The sequence below is a fragment of the Perca flavescens genome, chromosome 22 (assembly GCF_004354835.1).
Source record: "Perca flavescens isolate YP-PL-M2 chromosome 22, PFLA_1.0, whole genome shotgun sequence".
In the NCBI taxonomy this organism is placed as follows: domain Eukaryota; kingdom Metazoa; phylum Chordata; class Actinopteri; order Perciformes; family Percidae; genus Perca; species Perca flavescens.
Window position 1 is genome coordinate 13501650 of NC_041352.1, and position 18744 is coordinate 13520393.

Genomic DNA, 18744 nt, shown 5'->3' on the forward strand with positions numbered 1-18744 from the left:
CTTCACTGGAGCATCTGGATTTTCTCACTCAAGACAAGAGTGTTAAGTTAATGAATGATCCTTTATGATAATGTATTGTGCCAACCTTGTTTATATAGAACCCTCTCTCGTTTCTCTGTGATGAGGAGGATGCTATTCGTTCACTATTCTCTGTAACTACTTCCTTTCAAAGCTTCACATTCACTTGAACTGTACAGGTGAATACTAGGTTATTTGAGCCACTTCTGAGGAAGAATGTCCCTGTAACTGCTGCAAAATGAACAATGAAAAGTCTTTGTCCTGTTCTTGTAGGAGTGCCAGTCATAAGCAGCCTTGTAAATCCATATTTTTTGAGGTCCTTTTATATGTTTGAAAGCTCAATTTGAATAATAAGATGGAACATGCTCTTTTATGGCTGCCATTTAAAGTATCCATTCCCTAAAGTGATGAAGGAAAGGTAACCTAAATGTCTATGAAGGTGATACCACCATTTATATTTGCATGAATGAGACACGCTGAATGTAAACATGCTCCTATATGAGTCACAGGTGCAATCACACTCAGCACATGGATAATTATACCAGGTTAAAAACATGTACACACGTATGAAATATGCTTCTACTTAGTGCTAAGTAGAACCATATAAAGATGCAAGGCTAAAGCAAGAAAATTAAGCAGCTTGTCCTCCATTTGCTCTATTTGGATTCATCTTGCAAGAGATAGCTATCAGCTCAGTGATGTAGGTAGGATTTATTTATTTATTTTCACCTTTTATTTATTTATATGTAGTTTTAAATACCACCCACGTCTGCTCCACATTCCTCTTGTCTCCTCACTCGTTAAGATCTGAGCACTGCAGCACCGCAGCTGACAGTCTTTTTACCTTTGTGATTCATAGATCCAAAAGCCTTACATACTGCATATTTACTCCTCTAAATGTGGGTTTATGGACATTTAAGGGCTAACAGAGGCTTTATATGGGCCTATGTATAACGTGTATATCTGAGTTTGAAAAATGATTTCTCGATTTCTGAAATAAACAAAACAGCCACAGGTTGTGATATTGTGATTAGTTCCAAATGGGGAATTTCAAACTCTCGTTAGAAAGCAGTTTTTAGTATTTTTATAATGACTTTTGGGCAATTAAAAAAACCTGTCAGAGGCTTTAACATTTGAGATTGTGTGACAGAACTCACACACATTAAATACTCACACACAGTTTGAAACAGTTGGGAAAGCTCTATTAAAAAAAGACTTTAATAGCCCTCTGCTGAGCTGCAGTCAAAATAATGCATAATCGTGACAGCTAATCATACTTGCAAAGTTAAATCTGTTACAGGCAGTCTGGGTCAATTCATTTAAAACACAGAAACTGGGGATTATGATTAAACATTTTTATGTTTCTATAATATGTGTGTGAATCAGAGTGAGACGTTGGCCTTTGTTTTCTTGGATCAACTTGTGTCTCAGATGCTGAAACCTTTTAAGAGGCTACAGAGGAGATGAGTCTGCACTGCAGCTTCCAAAAGGCTTCCCTCTGCAACACACCCTTATTAAGTACTGCAATAAATACAAGTAACACAGGAGAGAGGCTGTAAAACTATAAATTGGACCTAACTGTGACCTGATCTGACTAAAGGCTTGCATATCATATACATCTATATTTATGAAAAATATTTTGGAGAAGGAAATAAAAAGTTAAACACATGCTGATAACCACCTTGAAATCTTTATTTCAGACATACATGCAATGTTGTGTCAGAATAGTCTCTTACTAAAGAAAATATATGCATTTTCATTTTATTCTCTAAAGCAGAGGTAACTTATTTTTAGAACAGGGTCGGTGCAGAATGACTTGCTGAACAAGGACATCTATGGGTCATATAGGATAATGCAAAAATCATGGCAGGCTGATTGTACCTTTTTGTGTGAATGCAATTTTAACAATATCATTTCATAATAATCTAAGTTTGTTTTCAATAATAAATACAAAATGTCACATTTTTAAAGCTTTTTTAATACTATTTATTTGTCACATTAATTATCTGCAAATGCATGATTGTGATATGTATAACATATTGTACCCATCAGAATAAAAGCTCCATATTAAAAAAATTGCCATATTCCATTACATGCATATAGGTCACATCCTGCTGTCCCTTCCACTCATGTCCTTACAGCTCACAGCTTGTATGATAGAAATTATATCATCCTCCAATATAATCTTACACAGTGTGTGGAGGAAGCAGGGATAGTAAACATTAACCTTACTTAAGCTGCTGTTTTTCTCGAGGGGATTTGGAAGGATTTTATTACTTAAAATTGAATGGCACTCCTCAGTAGGAGGAGCGGACATGCATGGGCTTAAGCTACTTACTCAAACTGACACACTAAACTGAAAAAAAGTCATATTAAACGGTTATGAGTGTGCTTTTCTTTGTTTCTGTTTAGATAGACTTTTTCCTTTTCTACTCAGAAATTACATCACACACCACAAAGGCCACTTCATGTCTCTTTAGCCTCTCACTCAAACAGGAAACACTGAGGCACCCTTTTCAGGAACACTAATTTTCCTCATCAGGCTCAATCAGTACGTCGAGTGGTTTTGATTCTGATTCAAGAGGCTGCTTCGACCTTTGAGACCTGAACAAAGAAAGACGAAGGGCTTCTAAAGATAACAATATTAAATGTTGTAGAAAAAAGTTAATGCTATTGCTGTTGGGCCAAGGAAATCACTTTTGAGTCTAGCTTTATGTGTATTGTAATGACAGATTTTAGTACTTAGGTTTGTAAGTGCTGAGTCATAAATGCCAAAAATACACTCTGTTAATAAACACTCCGTTTTCCCTTTTTGCACCATTATGTACACTCAAATTAACATTTCTGTGAGCTTGCCATCTGCAAATGATGTTTCCAATCAAACCTCACTCAAAGCATTTTCTCTTCATTTGCACTCTGACGTTAAACAAACTTACAAGTCTTTTGAGCGCCTGACAGTTGGTGAGACGAATAAATAAAGGAACATATTCTTTTATCCGAGCACATCCCTGTAGATCTGTCTAATGACAGCTGTGGATATTTAACCGTCCTCCTCAAACAGAATTATCTCAGGTCTGCTTGAGCCCGCTCCCTGTCTTCATTACTATTGCATGGCCCATGCACTTTTACTCATCAAGACTGCATTACATTATTTACAAACTGGAAACAATTGAAGGAGCGTTGTATTACTGGACTGGGAGTCACTCATTAAAAACTTAAATTTGAATTATGAATGAGCATTTCATGCACAATGCCATGTTACATTAAGCACCTTTATATGGTGAAGGTGTATTTAAGGGACTTGCCCTTCTCTCCGGCTGCTGTTTGTTTTTGGAAGAAGAGAAGTGGACAGATTTAGGACAAGACTTCTCTATTTGTCTTGATCTGGGTAGACGCTGGGCAAAGAGACACGTGCAAAGCCTGATGGGATTGAAGGATTTCAAGCAGGGTCTACATGGCTGCAGGGATCCCAGAGAAGCAGGGACGGGCTGACAGACAGACGGACTCAATAAATGGCTGGCTGGAGACAACGTCAGTAAGATGAGCTGATATAACCATTGAGGAGATCATGTTAACGCAATTTAAATGACCTAAGTCATGGTTCAGATACTAAATTGGTCTTCCTCCACAATCTGATACTGTAAAATGAAGCAAAATCACATCATACCTTTAATAGCTTTTGTTTCTCTGCATCATGCTGGCATCTGACATTAAAGTGCTGATTAATAACCGAACATGAGATGAAAATCAGCTGGTGAAGAGATGCACTTGTGCTGTATATCTACAAGTTTTAGGCACTGGCCAATATATTCCCTCACAATTCCTTTCAGTTTGGATCTAATTTTAAAAGACTTCCCTCCAGGCCCACTTTCAAGCCAGCTACCCGTGTGTGCTTGTTCAGATTTACATCAATGTTGGAGATAGAGCCCGCTCCTCTGATCTCCTCCATCAGAGGGGAGAAAACTGTGTACACAGAGGATAAACACTTTATTTTAAAGGGCAGGCCCAACCACATTACAAAGTAACATAGTTTCCCCTTTTAACTCTAGTGGTATCTAGGGAGAGACCTAGAGATATCCACTGCTGTTTACTGACACCACTCTGATACAATGGAAGAGATTTGAATTTTTGTTCGTGATGGTTAAAGCATTGTCCCAGTTACTGTAGATAATAGACCTCACTGTGGATACTTTTCGTTGCATCTAAATAGTTACTTTAACAAGACTAAGAGTCTACAGCCTACATGTATTTAACAGAGTCAGCTAAATGTTAAAATGCTCACAATATAAATGCATATATGATTAAGCATGTTAAGCATGTTAGCATGCAAATGTTTGATAATGTGTTAGAGGAAGAGTTGGATAATTCAACGTCTGTTGGATTCATCCTCTGGAGACCATGAAAGCCTGTATAACATGGCATGGCAATCCACACAATAGTTATTGAGATATTTCAGTCTGGACCAAAGTGTTGGAGCCATGCCATAGCTAATGGCTAATAAACACAGAGACAAAGAACATTATTTTGAGTTAACAGTTTAAGCAGTGAAAGAAAGAAAGGGTACCACTTGTAGATTTGCATCATGCACGTTTTCAGTATCATCAATCATATTTCTTTTAGAGATGTTGCTTTAAATGTACTCCTATGCATACTGACATAATGTAATCAAGGTTCATTTAAGGGATAGAAGTTTGTCAAAATTCCTGTCAAATGTCTTGGGTATGTGTAAATGAGACAAGAGAGTATCTAGCCAAAAAGAAAATATATACTTAAGCATGCTATATTTACATAGATTATGAACAGTTGAGAACAATAAACTGAGAATATTCTAATGAATAGGAAACAACAAAAAGCGTGTGTCTTGGGCACCAAAAGAACACACTAAAGATTTTAGTTCATCCCTAGAAGTTGCTACTCTCTAAAGAATTTATTTAGCTTTTGATATTTTGATGAATATCAGCCACTGATGTAAAGCAGCACAATTAGCATACATCTGAGTGATTGGACTGAATGCAGTCATCCTGAAGTTGTGACTAAAGAGGTAAAATCTGTGAGCCTCACTGCCACGTAGACTAAAAATGATAGATACCCATTTTACTTGAGAAAATACCACATCTGGGAAGATAAATTACATCTGTGGCTTAATTGTCTGGTATGTAATTAAATAAAGAGTGGATATAAGCATATGCAAAGAGAATTAGGATGTCTTTCTTTCAGCTACATTGGACTGAGGCTCTATTTGAAAGTCACAAAGCTCGTCACGCTTGCTGTGTGGCAGGCAGGTGCAATGTACCAGAGGTCTGGTGGACTGAGAGATTGAGCTCATTATTGCACTAGAGGTTCAAAAGGCCCTGAGCTTCTGTAGCCAACGCATTAGGTGCTGCAGGAGAAAAGGATATGGCAGCAGAGGCGGACGGGGCCCTGCTGAGTAATGCACGTTCAGAGGTGAGGGAGCTGTTAATTGCCATGCAACATCTCAGCTGAGGGAGCACTTGTGGGACAGTGGCAGTTCAAAGAGTGGGGAGTGTGACTGCAATTCAATCAAAGTACAAAATAATGGCAGGTTGGCCCTTGACCAAAGACAGATTGGAGGCAGGTATGTCATTAATTACATATTGTTCATTGTCTTCTGGCAGTGCAAAATAATCCAAATCAGCAGTGTACAGTGTTAGCTTTCTGTGTGAAGCTCTTTTGTTTTGGATGCAGTGTGAAGCCCATTGAGGCCTGCGAGCAGTAGGGTAGCGTAGTCCATACTGCTCTATTGGCTGTGCTTTCTCCAGATGATCTACAGGGGAACTCCGTTCCCCGTTAAACGACAAACCACCACCTGTTCTCATTTCATCTCTCCCGTCCTCGCTGTGGCTCTTGGACCACTGCGAAGGGCAGACACCCAGGTACTCCGTGAGGAATGGAGGCAAGTTTCCCATTCAAAACCTTCCCCATCCATTTACTGATGGCCACCACCTGTTCACATCACCCTCCCCGCCCTTCTACCACTACACCACATCCACACACACACACACACACACACACACCTTGCTCCCGCGTGAGGGATGGGCAGATTGCTGGGGGATGAGATTTGATTGTCACTGTCACAGGGGGCAAAGGAGGAAAGGAGGTGGATACTCTGTTACTCGATGGCCCCCAAGTTCCAGATGCCACTCTTTTTAATGACATAATTATGACCGTCTTACGACTCCCCTTGGCCTTTAGTCTGTACTGGAGGCTATGCACGCTGCACAAGCACACAGGCACATAAACACATAAAATTCCTGCATATTATTATCATTCAAATCCTATGTGCCTATGCCATTCCTAAATATAAAGATATCTTTCTGAAAGGTAGTTTATTGGCAGCTCAAGTTGCTGTTTACATTTCCTCCTGCTGTCAAATAATATCACAAAGAACACTATAATAGATCATATAAAATCATACATTAATCATATAAAATGTGATCTTGACAGATTATCAATCATATATCAAGCTGGCCAGCTTCTTCTTTGCTGACACCCTGGAGCTGAGGCCATCTGGATCGGCCATTTTCTGGTCATTAACCATGCTCGCTTTTTAGGAATTGTGAAGTATTTGCTCTTTCCTGAAAGAGGGACTGAGACTGGTAACTCTGTATTCACAGTTTGAACCACTTTGTTTGCTAAATTCTATCTTTGCTTGGTGTGGGAGAGATGCTGCTTTTGGAAGTAGACCATGATGAAAGGCGTTTTGATCTGGAAGCCATACAGCCCAACAGTGTGAGACACACAAAGTGGTCGCTACCAAGCTGAACTTCAACAAACATGCACTCCACGAATACACAGGAAACTGTGAAGAACGATCGCAACGAATACCACAATGAGCTGTTGTTTCAGTGGGGACCTGATAATGATAAAGGCAGTCCCTTCTCTAATAGGGCTAATTGGGGTTCAGAGGCATCTAATGCATGATAGATGGAGAAGGAGAGGTTCTCAGTGGTGAATGGCACTGCTGGCACGAGATCACAAGCATTAATAGAGCTGAACCTTTCACTCTGGGCTCAAAGACATCTGTTGCCAGCAGGTAACCTCGGCTTTATCATTACCAGTTAGACCCACCGATGTTTCCCTGGCATGACAATTTAAAGCGATATATATGTTTGCTGGCTAATTCAAGCTGTCAACATCATCCCTGTTTGTAGGTGAAAAATGGGTGCACCACGCAGCGCACCAGATGGCAGGAATGGATCATCAGTCTGAGACAGCAGACGTGTGATGGATGGATTCTCCAGAGTAAACAGTTTCGAACTAAGAACCACACTGAGAAGAAATTTGCTCACAAATGAGCACTTTTGTGTTGACATTATGCACTGAAAGAAATGCAAACGCTGTCTTTGACCATTCATGTTTTTGAATTACAATCTACAGGCATAATGCATGATCCAAATGCAAATAAGAATCCTTCCCACCAGAAAAAATTAAACAAGGAGGATCCACTTTTTGGATTTCATGGTCAATAAACCTAATTTATAAATGGAATTATACCTATTCCTTGAGATAAAAAAGCTGAAATTATGAATTATTTAGACTAATATTAAAGGAAGGATAATCACAGAAGGGGTCAACGTTCAGTCAGGATACTGTTTCGAAACATTTCAATTTCTTTTTCAAATGCAAAAAAATTTAACAAAACACTCCAAATTCAGTGAAAGTAGAGATCCGATCTTTTGTTGTACTTGTGAAGCCGTTGTGTGGAATCATCCATCCGTGTTATTTTTGGGTAATCAAAACTAGGTTGTTAAAAAGAAACTCATGTTTCTGATAGATATATTTCCCGAAGACAACAGGGTTAAAGCAAATATAATCAACATTTATTTTACAATAATGTATCAAAGGGCAATGTTTTAAACAGGGGTCACTCGTAGGGATGGGCCTATACCACCTGAAAGCTTCCTACACCTTCAGCTTTATGGAGCTTTATAGTGAGTTTCAGCTCATTGTTAAGCTTTCTGGCCCGCAACTTTACTGTTTAGGTTCACTCTCACCGCTCTCGTAAAGTCTTTTTTCTGCCGCAGAAGCCAGCTGTCGTCAGCATAAAAACAACCATCCAGACAGACACAGTTAGCTTCTAGCTGGTGAACATAGTGGAGCATTTAATAAAATAGAAATAAAATACCCAATACCCAAAAATAATATAAAAAAAATAGAAAGCAATAATGTTAACCACATTTATCGAGGAGGTAGGCCATTCTGGTAGACATTTCCTGCCTGACAGAATGAGCTACCCTCCTTTTAATCATCCTGTTACACTCACAGATACTAATATCATTTATCCTTGGGGTCAATTTGACCCCAGCAATTTAAGCATCCAGAAAATGATTGTAATTACAATTATCACCCAATTTTGTGTGTCAGGTACTTTATGTCTTCTTTTTGACTACCTAAATACCCCTTTAGATGAAACATAACATAACTAGCTACTGGCGGCAGCTTCATATTTAACGGAAAGATAGTAGTCTAGTATTAATCTATTCAACTAACTCTTGGCAAGTAAGTATATAGGCGAGTATATAAGCGCATTTCCCAACATGTTGAACTGAAGTTAAAATGCTGTCTCCTAAATCCCTATACTACCTTGGCACACTCTTCATATTCAAATTGCTCTGTGTCCCAAACACACTGACACAAGACCCTGCGTAGCCTATATACTTCTGTATATAATTGTTAATAAATATACTGACATGACAGTTGGCCCGGCCATACTGCGTACGTAGCATTTCATGCACATGATGAATTATTAATACGATTTAAACTGAGGGGACAAAATATGCAGACATTTCCGTTGAATTTGTTAAGATTTGTTTTGTTGTTGATGTTTGCTGAAACGGCAACAGATTTGACATTTTGTCACCTTACAGCTTCCCTTCAAAAACAAGAGAAGCACTCTGGGTAAGTAGGCAACATCCTGGGTACGTGGTTGCAAAGTGAGCGCGCTGAGTATCACAATGTCTGCAAATTCAAACCTGCTGACATGCCGTGTCACGTCATGACAAGTTGCACTTTCCAAGCAAAGTAAAATCTCTCCCACTAAATTCTGAGTATAAATAGTTTGGAAAGCTGCAATTAAAAAAAATAAAAATAACAGTGGAAGGCAGAGATGAGTGTTTTTATGATGGAGGCATCTCCATACGACATGCGACCACCAGTGTGTGCCATGAATAAATCATCCTGAACCGGGCAGAGAGTAAACACTTGTGTTTCTTCACCTCAGATGCCTGGAGAGGCCTGTCAGACACAGTAGTTAACAAAGCCTACCTCCTCATCATCATGCAGACCGTGTTTCCACAGATCCAAGTCTAAACCTGACACCATTACCCCACCCCCATCTTCTCCTCTCCCCTCTACAACCCAGGAACTCACTCCGTTTCTCCAGAGTCGATTTAAAGTTAAAGCAAGGATGGTAGCAATGCTAATCTTTCCCCAGAGTCTCCGCTTCACTGAGTTGGATTTAAAAACCGCCTGAATTGTCTTTGTAAATTAGGCAACCAGAGCTATGGGATTAGCTGCCAATTTGTACCCACTGCGGAGAGAAACTCATTGAGACCTCCATGATTTTATCTATTAACACAATGGCAAGCATGATCAGGATCTTGTCAAGTGCATCATTGACTCCAAGCTTTGGCATGACTCAAATTCTGCATGTATGGTGCTTAATCTACAGTAGTCTGTGAGTGATGATGGTGTAATGCATGAGACAACTAAGTGTACACATTTTTTTTTTAGAATATAGTTTTTATTTATAATTTATAATTGGCAGATACAAAAAAAAAAAAAAAAAAAAACTCTTGAACTGTATCCAAAGTGTGCAATAAATCACTGTTGATTTTCTTTCCAAAAGAAAAATACAAAAAGACCATCTACTTTGGAAAGTTGACAACCAATGTAAACTGGAGTGAACTGGTAATTCTACAGAGGGTTTACTAATCACTACTAATGCTCTTTTAACTGACTACAGATGTTAACAAATTGAAAATCTGCTTTGCTCTCCCAAGATGATAACCAAAGTCATTAAGTGTACATACATCTACATTGGTGACATTCTATTTCCCCATTTTAAATACAACAAAAGGCAATCATATCCATAAGCAGCACAAATGTGTATAACACATTAAAATGAAAGAGTTTTCAAATTGTACCAAGATGTTCATGTGAGAGAGGGTAAACAAAAAGGGAAGGGGTGGCCATGTTGAAACATAATATTGTAAACGATCACCTTCACTCACGGAGATGCACAAAAAAATAAAAAAAATAAAAAACAAACAGTTGGAGCTTGTTAAGTGCTAAACAGCTGTTACTAATTCAAAATGCTTCAGCAGTCTGAACAAGCATCACAACCTCTGGAATCAAACATTGAAGGCAAGAATGATTAATGATGAACTAAATAAGTATTTAGAAAACTCACAGCAGCAACACCATATAAAACTGGTTCCTGCTTGTCAAAAATCTGATGACAATTTGCAAATTAAAATGGAAATACAATTAAAAAGACATTGTATTAAAAACAGACTAACATTTTACGTTCACATTTTAACTCAAACACGCATACACACAGCCCCCCCCCCAAAAAAAGAAGTAAAATTTACATCCACGTTCTTGCCATGATCCCATTCCTTGACAGCCCATGAGCATTAGCAGGCTTTGATATGGCGCTGGTGCCTTACCCTTTATTTCCCACAGATATGACAAAAACAAAACAATCTTGTTTTAATCTAAACAGTTATATGAACACAAATATGTGACTTTATTTATTTTTAAACGCCATCTGAAGGACAACTCTAGGCAGGGGAGGATCCAAGCACGTCAGAGAATATTCAAGTGCAAAAATGTGACAATGTTTTTTTTTTTTTACAATTCCCATGCTTTCTGAAACGGGTCTGCAGGCAGATAAAATGGATACCTCAAACAAGCGTACATTCTTTTTGTACAGCCCCATCCCCCAGATAGCAAATGTCACAAAATAAACTCACATAAGGATTCTAAAAAGAAAAATACATGTCTTGTACAGAATGTCCAGCCAATGTTTATGACAGAAAAAAAAAAAACATCCCTCTACACAGCCAAACACACAACCTAGATCCTTCATTCCTATACAACTCAAAGCTTTACAATGCTAAGTCTTTAAACATGCAACACCATTCAAAATTCCTATCTAATTTCTGCTGTGCTAGATTCATGGTAACTTCCTCAGACTCCGACATTTCCAGCTAACTAAAACTAGAACTATGCGCTAACGACCTACCAAAGATGTCCGAGAGACCATTTTCCAAATACTTTTAAAAAAGGACAGTGATGTCAAAAAAGATGCTCATTCATAATGTGAAAACAATTCCCTGTCAAAGTATCCATATAAAGCACTTATGTAGCATACTGTGTGCTCTTCCCTTTACTCTGGCACAAACAGCCAAGTAGAGACAATCTGTGGAGTAGTGCAGCTCTGTGTGAATTTGCAATGGCAAAAATCGTATGTTTCTTTATGTCCTTGAAACCCATACGACACTAATGATGCCATGCAGCTGTGATGGAACTTTTGTCGTATGCTGAAACCGTGGTGTCACGCCAACATGGCTAGGAAAACTTAACCCTGGCTTTCCCCACATCCTTTTACCTAAGCTCACACCATTTCTGGGATTCTTTTGATCTGGATCCAGCACATTGTTGACATTAAGAGACTTAGAAACAACCACCACTACATACAGATTCAGGTCAATTGACTAGAGGTCTGTTTTCAGTTGCAGGTTAACTCAGGGCAATGCAATTGTGCATTAAACAGGCTTTTCCTCAGAGTTGCACTTAAACAACCCAGCCAAGCTCTTTCACCCTTTTACAGTGACATCCTCTCTCATTTAGAGTAACTCTACAGTGCCCATTATCGACTGTCTTAAAGCCTTTACTACATGCAGATTCAAGCATTACAGATAGAGACAAAGCTGTTAGGCCTGAGCTGTGGTGCAGTTTTTTTAACATTCCTAATGCAAATTTTAAATTTTATGGTAACATATTTCGAAAATGGTTCATACATCAACTTGATGCTGTTTCTACAAACAGCACATTCAAATCCAGCATTGTCAGTACCTTTAGACTTGCACATTATTTATTGGCTACATGCAGCCATACAATTTAAAGTTACTTTCTCTGAAAAAACTGTTAAACCCCTCTCACAGACTGGCACATTTTGGACATCTTTTGCAACAAAATGCTGTGGACCTTGTGACTCTGAGTGGGATTTATAAGATTGTATACATTTCTTTTTTTTTTTTTTTTTTTTTTTATTGATATGGTGCCGTGCTTAGTGTTAGAACTAGACAAATGCAAAAATAAAGCCTGCACCAGTCTAAGAATACAAATGTATTTGTAGTATGTCAGCTGTAACATGCCATGACAGAGTCAGATAATACCTGAGGATAAGTTTTTAAGTTTGTAAATTAGCAAAAATCTGGTTAACATGTAATAGGTTTGCCATCATCATTTACTTTACGATGAAACTTTGCTGTTTGACTAATTGCATAGAATGGATGCAGATGTTCTAATTCTCCATCATGTCATGCTGACAAAGATGGTAACATTGAAGGGTAACAAAAAGCAAAAGATGATCCAAATTGGTCAGTTTGCAGAAAGCTTAACATTTGATTTAAAAACTTTGTTGTAGCAATACGCTTACGTATTTGAAATGTACAATTTAGTGGAAATAAATTAAAAGGATTATTAACTTTAGAGTGGAATTTTGTTTTTCCGACAGGCCCATCCTTGAAGCAGATAGCTCTACATGCACAGCTGGATGTTACATCCCAATGCATGTCTAATGTCTGCACTTAGTGTAATCAACTTGGCTGTATACCTCTTCTATATTTTTGCAATAGATTATGTGCTGGCCTAAGTTTCTGGAATTAGAGCATTCTAAAACCAGCAGAAAAAACCCAGAACAGTGGAATGGAGGACTGGACAGTGACGGAGTCACCTGGACACAAATCAAGAGCCACCAGAACCAATTGTTGCAAAACTGTGGTTGTTTGTAAACCTTGTTTAAATCTCTTAACTGAACACAAAAGTGCAAATTGCTGCCACTGTCCTATCTCTGTGTCCTCAGTAGTGCTTCTCCTGCAGATAATCTTTCATCTTGTTAGGCAAGGGCAGTTTCTGGATCAGGTCTATCCTCGTGTACTGTCTAATGACAAAGCGACAGAGATACTGCAGGGAGCGCACTTGCATAAACCGAGATACTGGGTTGGTTAGTCTGACGGGGTAGGTTGCAGACCCTGGTAAGCGAGACCTGGAGTAGCAAAAAGCTCCATTCTCCGAGTCTCTGATAGAGTGTTCGATTAAGTCAACGATGGATGTGTGTCCCTCCACATCGGGCTGCTCATAGAAGCTAAAGCGTCCATTGGAGTGTTCAATGCGGGTGTGGAGGGTTTTGCCTTGGGACCTGAAACTCAGGCTGAGCAGGTACCTGTCATCTGAGCTGTCTCTGACCAGGAATGAGCCATCAGCCAAGTTGACCAGCTTTTCCTCGGCCTCCCAGCGTGTGATGGGGCCCCAGTACCAGCCCTGCCGCGCCAGCTTCTTCAGCTCCTCTGTCAGACTGGTGACGATCATGGGCCCGCTGCTCTGGACCGAGTCGTACACCCGACTGACCCCAGGAGCTGAATTTGGGTCAAAGTTGAGGTGGTGCCTTACCCTCTCAGCTACCTGGCTGTCTGAAGAGCTGAACCCTGAAAAAGTCCTGGGAATAAGTGCGTTACTTATCATGGGCGGTAGGAGTGGAGAGAGGGGAGGTGGGACCTCTACTCTAGAGCTTTGGAGCAACACACCAGCAGAACCGATGAGAAGACTATTAACTGAGGTTTCCATAAAGAGATCTGGAGGCATCCCACTAACCAGTTCATGTTCCTCCTGTCCCTGGTCTGTGTGGAGGGACCCGTTGTCTGCTTCAGTCACCACCTCCATAGGAGAGGAGCTGTCCAGGCAGAAGGAGTGGGACCCTTCTGGGTACATTCCCTCATCTAAAGGCATTGTGTACTGGATGTAGTCCTGGGGAGTCAACCCCAGCACCACAGGCACATCATTTTCATCAATATTTAGATGCAACTCCCCATTTTGTGGCTGCTGGAAATTCTTTAAGGATTCTGCTTGGTCCTGAAAGAGCCCTTCCATTTGGAAATCGTGAAAATCTTTCCGGACACCATTTAAGTTGGGACTTGGGCTGGGAGAGTGGACCATGGCTTTAACTTTTACCTCCATCTTGATACACGCCTCATCCGAGTTGACTGAGCGCAGGGGCCATGGTGAAGGGCTATAATGGTGACTCCGTAGGGATGCAGATCTGAGGGGTCTCTGGGCTTTCACCTCGTTGAAACTGACGGGCACAGAAGATGATGAGAAGGTGTCATCATCATCCACTGAGCCAATGGCAGAGGAGCTGCCTTTCACTTTCGCCTTCTGCTTGGCAGACAGTCTCCTCTTTAGCGAGCCCATCAGGCCCTCGCTCTTTGAGCGGCCCTTATTCGGGCCTCCTTTGTCCTCTTCACCACCGAGGTCGCAGCCAGAAAGCTCTTTGGTGTAGCAGCCCCCAAAAAGTGACTCTTCCTTAGAAAACTCTGTAGTGAGCGAGGGCTGCTGGAGCATGACAAAGTCACCCTCCTCTTTGCCTGACTTTATGCTGAGGGACTTGCGGATGGTCTTAAGGCTTATCTTCTTCATTCTGACGGGCCCTCCAAAGTGGGGGCATGGGTTGGCTCTCCTTGTATCCTGATGAAAGTACTATCCACAGTGTCCTCCCATCAGGCCGCACCAAACAAGTCATACATACAGTGGAGCCATTAAACCCTGCAGAAAGAAAAACACAAGATTATAGATATTATAATTATGTTTGTTCCAAAAAATACTTGAGGGTTTTGCATGCATGCATGCATGTCGTGAATACGCATTGTGGAAGTAGCCTACGTGCTAACGCTGCTGGAGTGATGGCTCAGCCAGCTCCTTCTTGTCTGTTATTGGCTGGAACGCTGTTTGTTATGGTTCGTGGGGCAGGTTGGCCAGTTTGTTTTTGTTGGCGTTTGTGGAGCCTGGGCTGTCTTCAGAGACCGCATTTTTTTACAGTGTGTTCAAGGGACAGGCAGCTAGTGGAAAAATGCTGTAGCCTAAAATACGCATCACATCACTTAGAGCACCTTTAAAATCGCTTAACACATTATTTTTTGGTTGACCAAGTTACAATGGATTTGAAAAAAAAACAATGACTACAAGTGCTGACTTTTTTTTTTTACATTCATACTGGGTGAACAGTGTACTAAATACCCCATTTTAAGTAGGCTAGATTTAATTAGACAAATTACACAAATATAAACAAAATCATTTTGTTTAATATCTGGTTGGAAATCCTTTATTTCATTGACGGCTTGAAGTGTATAATCCATAAACATTAAAGGATGCTTGGTATTTTCCCTGGTCATGCACGGTTAAGCTAAGCTTGTGCTGTTGCCACCATTTTGCCATAAAACATCTTGGTTGTCTGGCTGTGCGTTTAGGAGCACAGCCCTGCAGCATTGTTGACTATGGATCATACAATAGGGGCTAGACTTGGTACACTGCTGCCCCAATATGAACACCTTCCAACAGCCTTCCAACTGAAAGCCAGCACTTAATAAACCTAGTAAATATTTAATTTTAAATCCAATGTGCTAGTATGTAGTGCCAAACAATAAATGTATCACTGTCCAAATATTCACCGACCACACCATATTATAAATCAGGATTTTATGAAATGAATAACAATCATTGCCTTGTCATCTGTCAAATAAAAGCTGTGACAGTTCTGGCAAACCAAGATTAAAACAGTATCTAGAGACATGTGCCACTTAGAGCACCTAAATAAAGCTGCTTTATAATCAAGACAGCTGCAATCTGATTACTCACCATTATGTTCAGGAAAATGGTGACTCAGTTGGATGGGTCAAGTTCCACTTCCACCACCTTTCATTTGATGCTGTGAACAACAAAGCCATCTTATTTGAAAGGTTCTACACATTTAAATACACTTGATTTTATGATCGAATATTGCACAATATTTACCTATATAATCACGTAACATAAAACAGTGTGTATAAATAAAGTCAACGTTAGCAGGGTTTGTCCTGACCTGGCAAGGCCTACGGACACAACAGCATGCCTTTAGCTTAGCTACGGGTGTTAGTTTGTGACTTTAATGACAATATTCCGAAACTGTCTGCAGAAACTACGATTTAATTAGTACACTTTCACGTAAATATTAAGACCATAAGAAACTAAATAAAGTTGTTCGACATCGCTTGCCAATTTAACAGATGTTGGCTTGCTTGTATGCTAACATCAAATAGCTAACAGCCAGTTAACCAGTTTGTTAGCAGGTCTACTTTCAAAGTAAAGCTGTTATCTTTAAACATCAAAAATATACATGCACATTATATTGTCACTTACCCGGTCACTTCAGCTTGTCTCACTATGCAAAATACCCCAGAGTTGTTGGCATCTGTGTTGTACAACACGTTCATGAAGGTTCGCTCCTTCACGGTTGTTGGCTAGCTAAATCAATCAGCTAGCTTTGTTAACGTTTGCTGTCGAAAACATCAGCGTTACCTTCCCTTTGGTCAGCTTCTGCGCCCAAACGAAAGTATAAAGCGTTTATATGGCCGGATGTTCTTCTCTAAACGTGCGGGTTTACATTTCCGATTAGAATGACACAATTAGGTGGCATGTTTCTGTCTAGGTTGGCTAACACTTAGTAGCTGACGGCCTCTTCCTTTCTTCCTTTGTTGCCTGTTGAATTGTGGGAGCAGATTCAGATGCAGCGAATCTGACGCACAGAAGCTACAGCAAGTTTTTACATCCCAGAGGCAGAGACAACCCAAACACTGAGAAATCATGTGCATAGTGTAACTACATAAATGGAGAGAAAAAAAAATAGACAGATAAATAGAGTTTATTCTGTGGGCTGCAAATAAATAAACAAAAACATGGATTAGGTTATAACCAAAAAACAGTTGACACGCTTCTAATGTTATCATTTGGATACATTTGTGTTTGGAATAATTTTTTGTACTTAATAGTTTTAGGTTATAAAGAGGATTTTTAATCAGATCACCTAAATCACAACTTTTGGGGCAGTGAAGTTAAAATCGCCCGTCCCTAAATAACTCATCACTGAATGCTATTAGTAGTTAATTAGTAGTTTCCAAGCTTTCCAATATATTCTACTCTAATGGCTGCATACCTGCAGTTGCCAAAAGTACAAGGAAGTGGTTGTGCATTGCAGCTCCCAGCCATGAAGCAAGGTGTTGCAAAAAGCTCTGAAGCTCTGAACCTCTGCTGAAAAAGGATGTTGAGTTAAGAAATAAATGAGACATAAAGACATATGGTCAAAGTTATTTGGACTTTTCACGAGAAGACCGCATCATGGGTAGACAGTGGTGGCATGTCTAATAAAATGTCTATTTTTCAATTGTCCTAAATCCCTAATATGTAATCGACTAGTCTTTCATCATCTTGAATGTTTTTTGTTTTTTTGTGGATTAATGCAACACTGAAAACATAGATATTTTCAATATGCATTCATTCATTCAATATTTTGTTTGTATCGTTGTTCTGTAATAGTCGTCAATCTGTGCACATACAGCAACTGCATAACTATACTCAAAAGTAGCCTATGTCAGAATTAAAGCTATTGAATGAAAATGTTTTGTTGTTGTAGGTTTAGGTTACAGCAAATAATTTAGGGTTTGCTTGCTTGCTATTTACACTACAGATCAAATACAGTACATAACTTTTCCACAGTACAATAATCAGGAGTCCATTTTCCACCACAGATATTACATTACTGCAGAAATATCAACCATTACACTTGTTTTCCCTGAAGCTGTGCTAGTCTTTATGCTGAAAGGTCTTTCTAATTTGTATTCCAAGAACATCAAGATGACTCTCCAAGTATTTGATATGACAACTAAAACTTGGGCTCTGAAATGATACATTGGTTACCTAATTAGTGTCAGTACTGTTCTAAAGTAGATTGTGTTTACCACTGCCAGGCTAATTTGGTCCATATACTGAACATTACATTGTTTTTCCACACTGTCAAGTGTATGGCAGTCCATCCCCAACCTGCTTAGGGCAGCTGTGCGCAGACAGGCTCTATGCAAAGACTCTAATTACCAGGCCCTATTAGGGTTGATCAGGCTGCCTTCACTTGATGTGTTGGCACAGGAGGGGAGGGCTGGGGGGGGGGGGGGGAGGAGGGGTGGCAGCTCTTAGATATAGCACCAAGGACACTGGGAAGCAAGGATGCAATGATTTTACAAGCTAAATTAGATCTGACAAACAAACTTTAGTTTGTTGATATTTGTTGCCAGAAAGGAAAAACAAGAACGATTCAGTTGTGGGCATAACCCAAGACTATCTTGTCATGACAGTATAAACAGATCAAATAGTTACTAATAGCAGGCTGTTTATTTACATGAATTAAATCGTAATAGTTTGATAGGAATTGAGTATCTGCATGATTTTGTCAAACACCACATGCAGAGCACAATATATGAGATCCTCTGCAGCACCTCTCTCTCTCTTTCTCTCTCTCTCAAGATCAATATTTTCAAAAGAATTTTAATTTATGTATAAGCACGACTCAAAACACTGAATCTCAAGTCAAGAAGGAACATTGTACACATGGAGTAA

The 18744-nt window shown here is 39.6% G+C and overlaps 1 protein-coding gene across 1 annotated transcript; it reads right to left on the minus strand.

The window, feature by feature from the left end:
* Positions 1 to 9807: 9807 nt before the first annotated feature.
* Positions 9808 to 16892, minus strand: socs6a (suppressor of cytokine signaling 6a). Its single transcript, XM_028569782.1, has 3 exons — positions 16498 to 16892; positions 15958 to 16027; positions 9808 to 14868 (listed from the first exon to the last, which is right to left on the minus strand). The coding sequence occupies exon 3, from the start codon at positions 14740 to 14742 to the stop codon at positions 13129 to 13131; it is 1614 nt and encodes a 537-aa protein (XP_028425583.1). The 5' UTR covers positions 14743 to 14868; positions 15958 to 16027; positions 16498 to 16892; the 3' UTR covers positions 9808 to 13128.
* Between the last annotated feature and the right edge of the window lie 1852 nt (positions 16893 to 18744).

Bases quoted from the DNA above. Each gene is read 5' to 3' on its own strand.
- socs6a (XM_028569782.1), bottom strand. From the start codon at position 14,742: ATGAAGAAGATAAGCCTTAAGACCATCCGCAAGTCCCTCAGCATAAAG.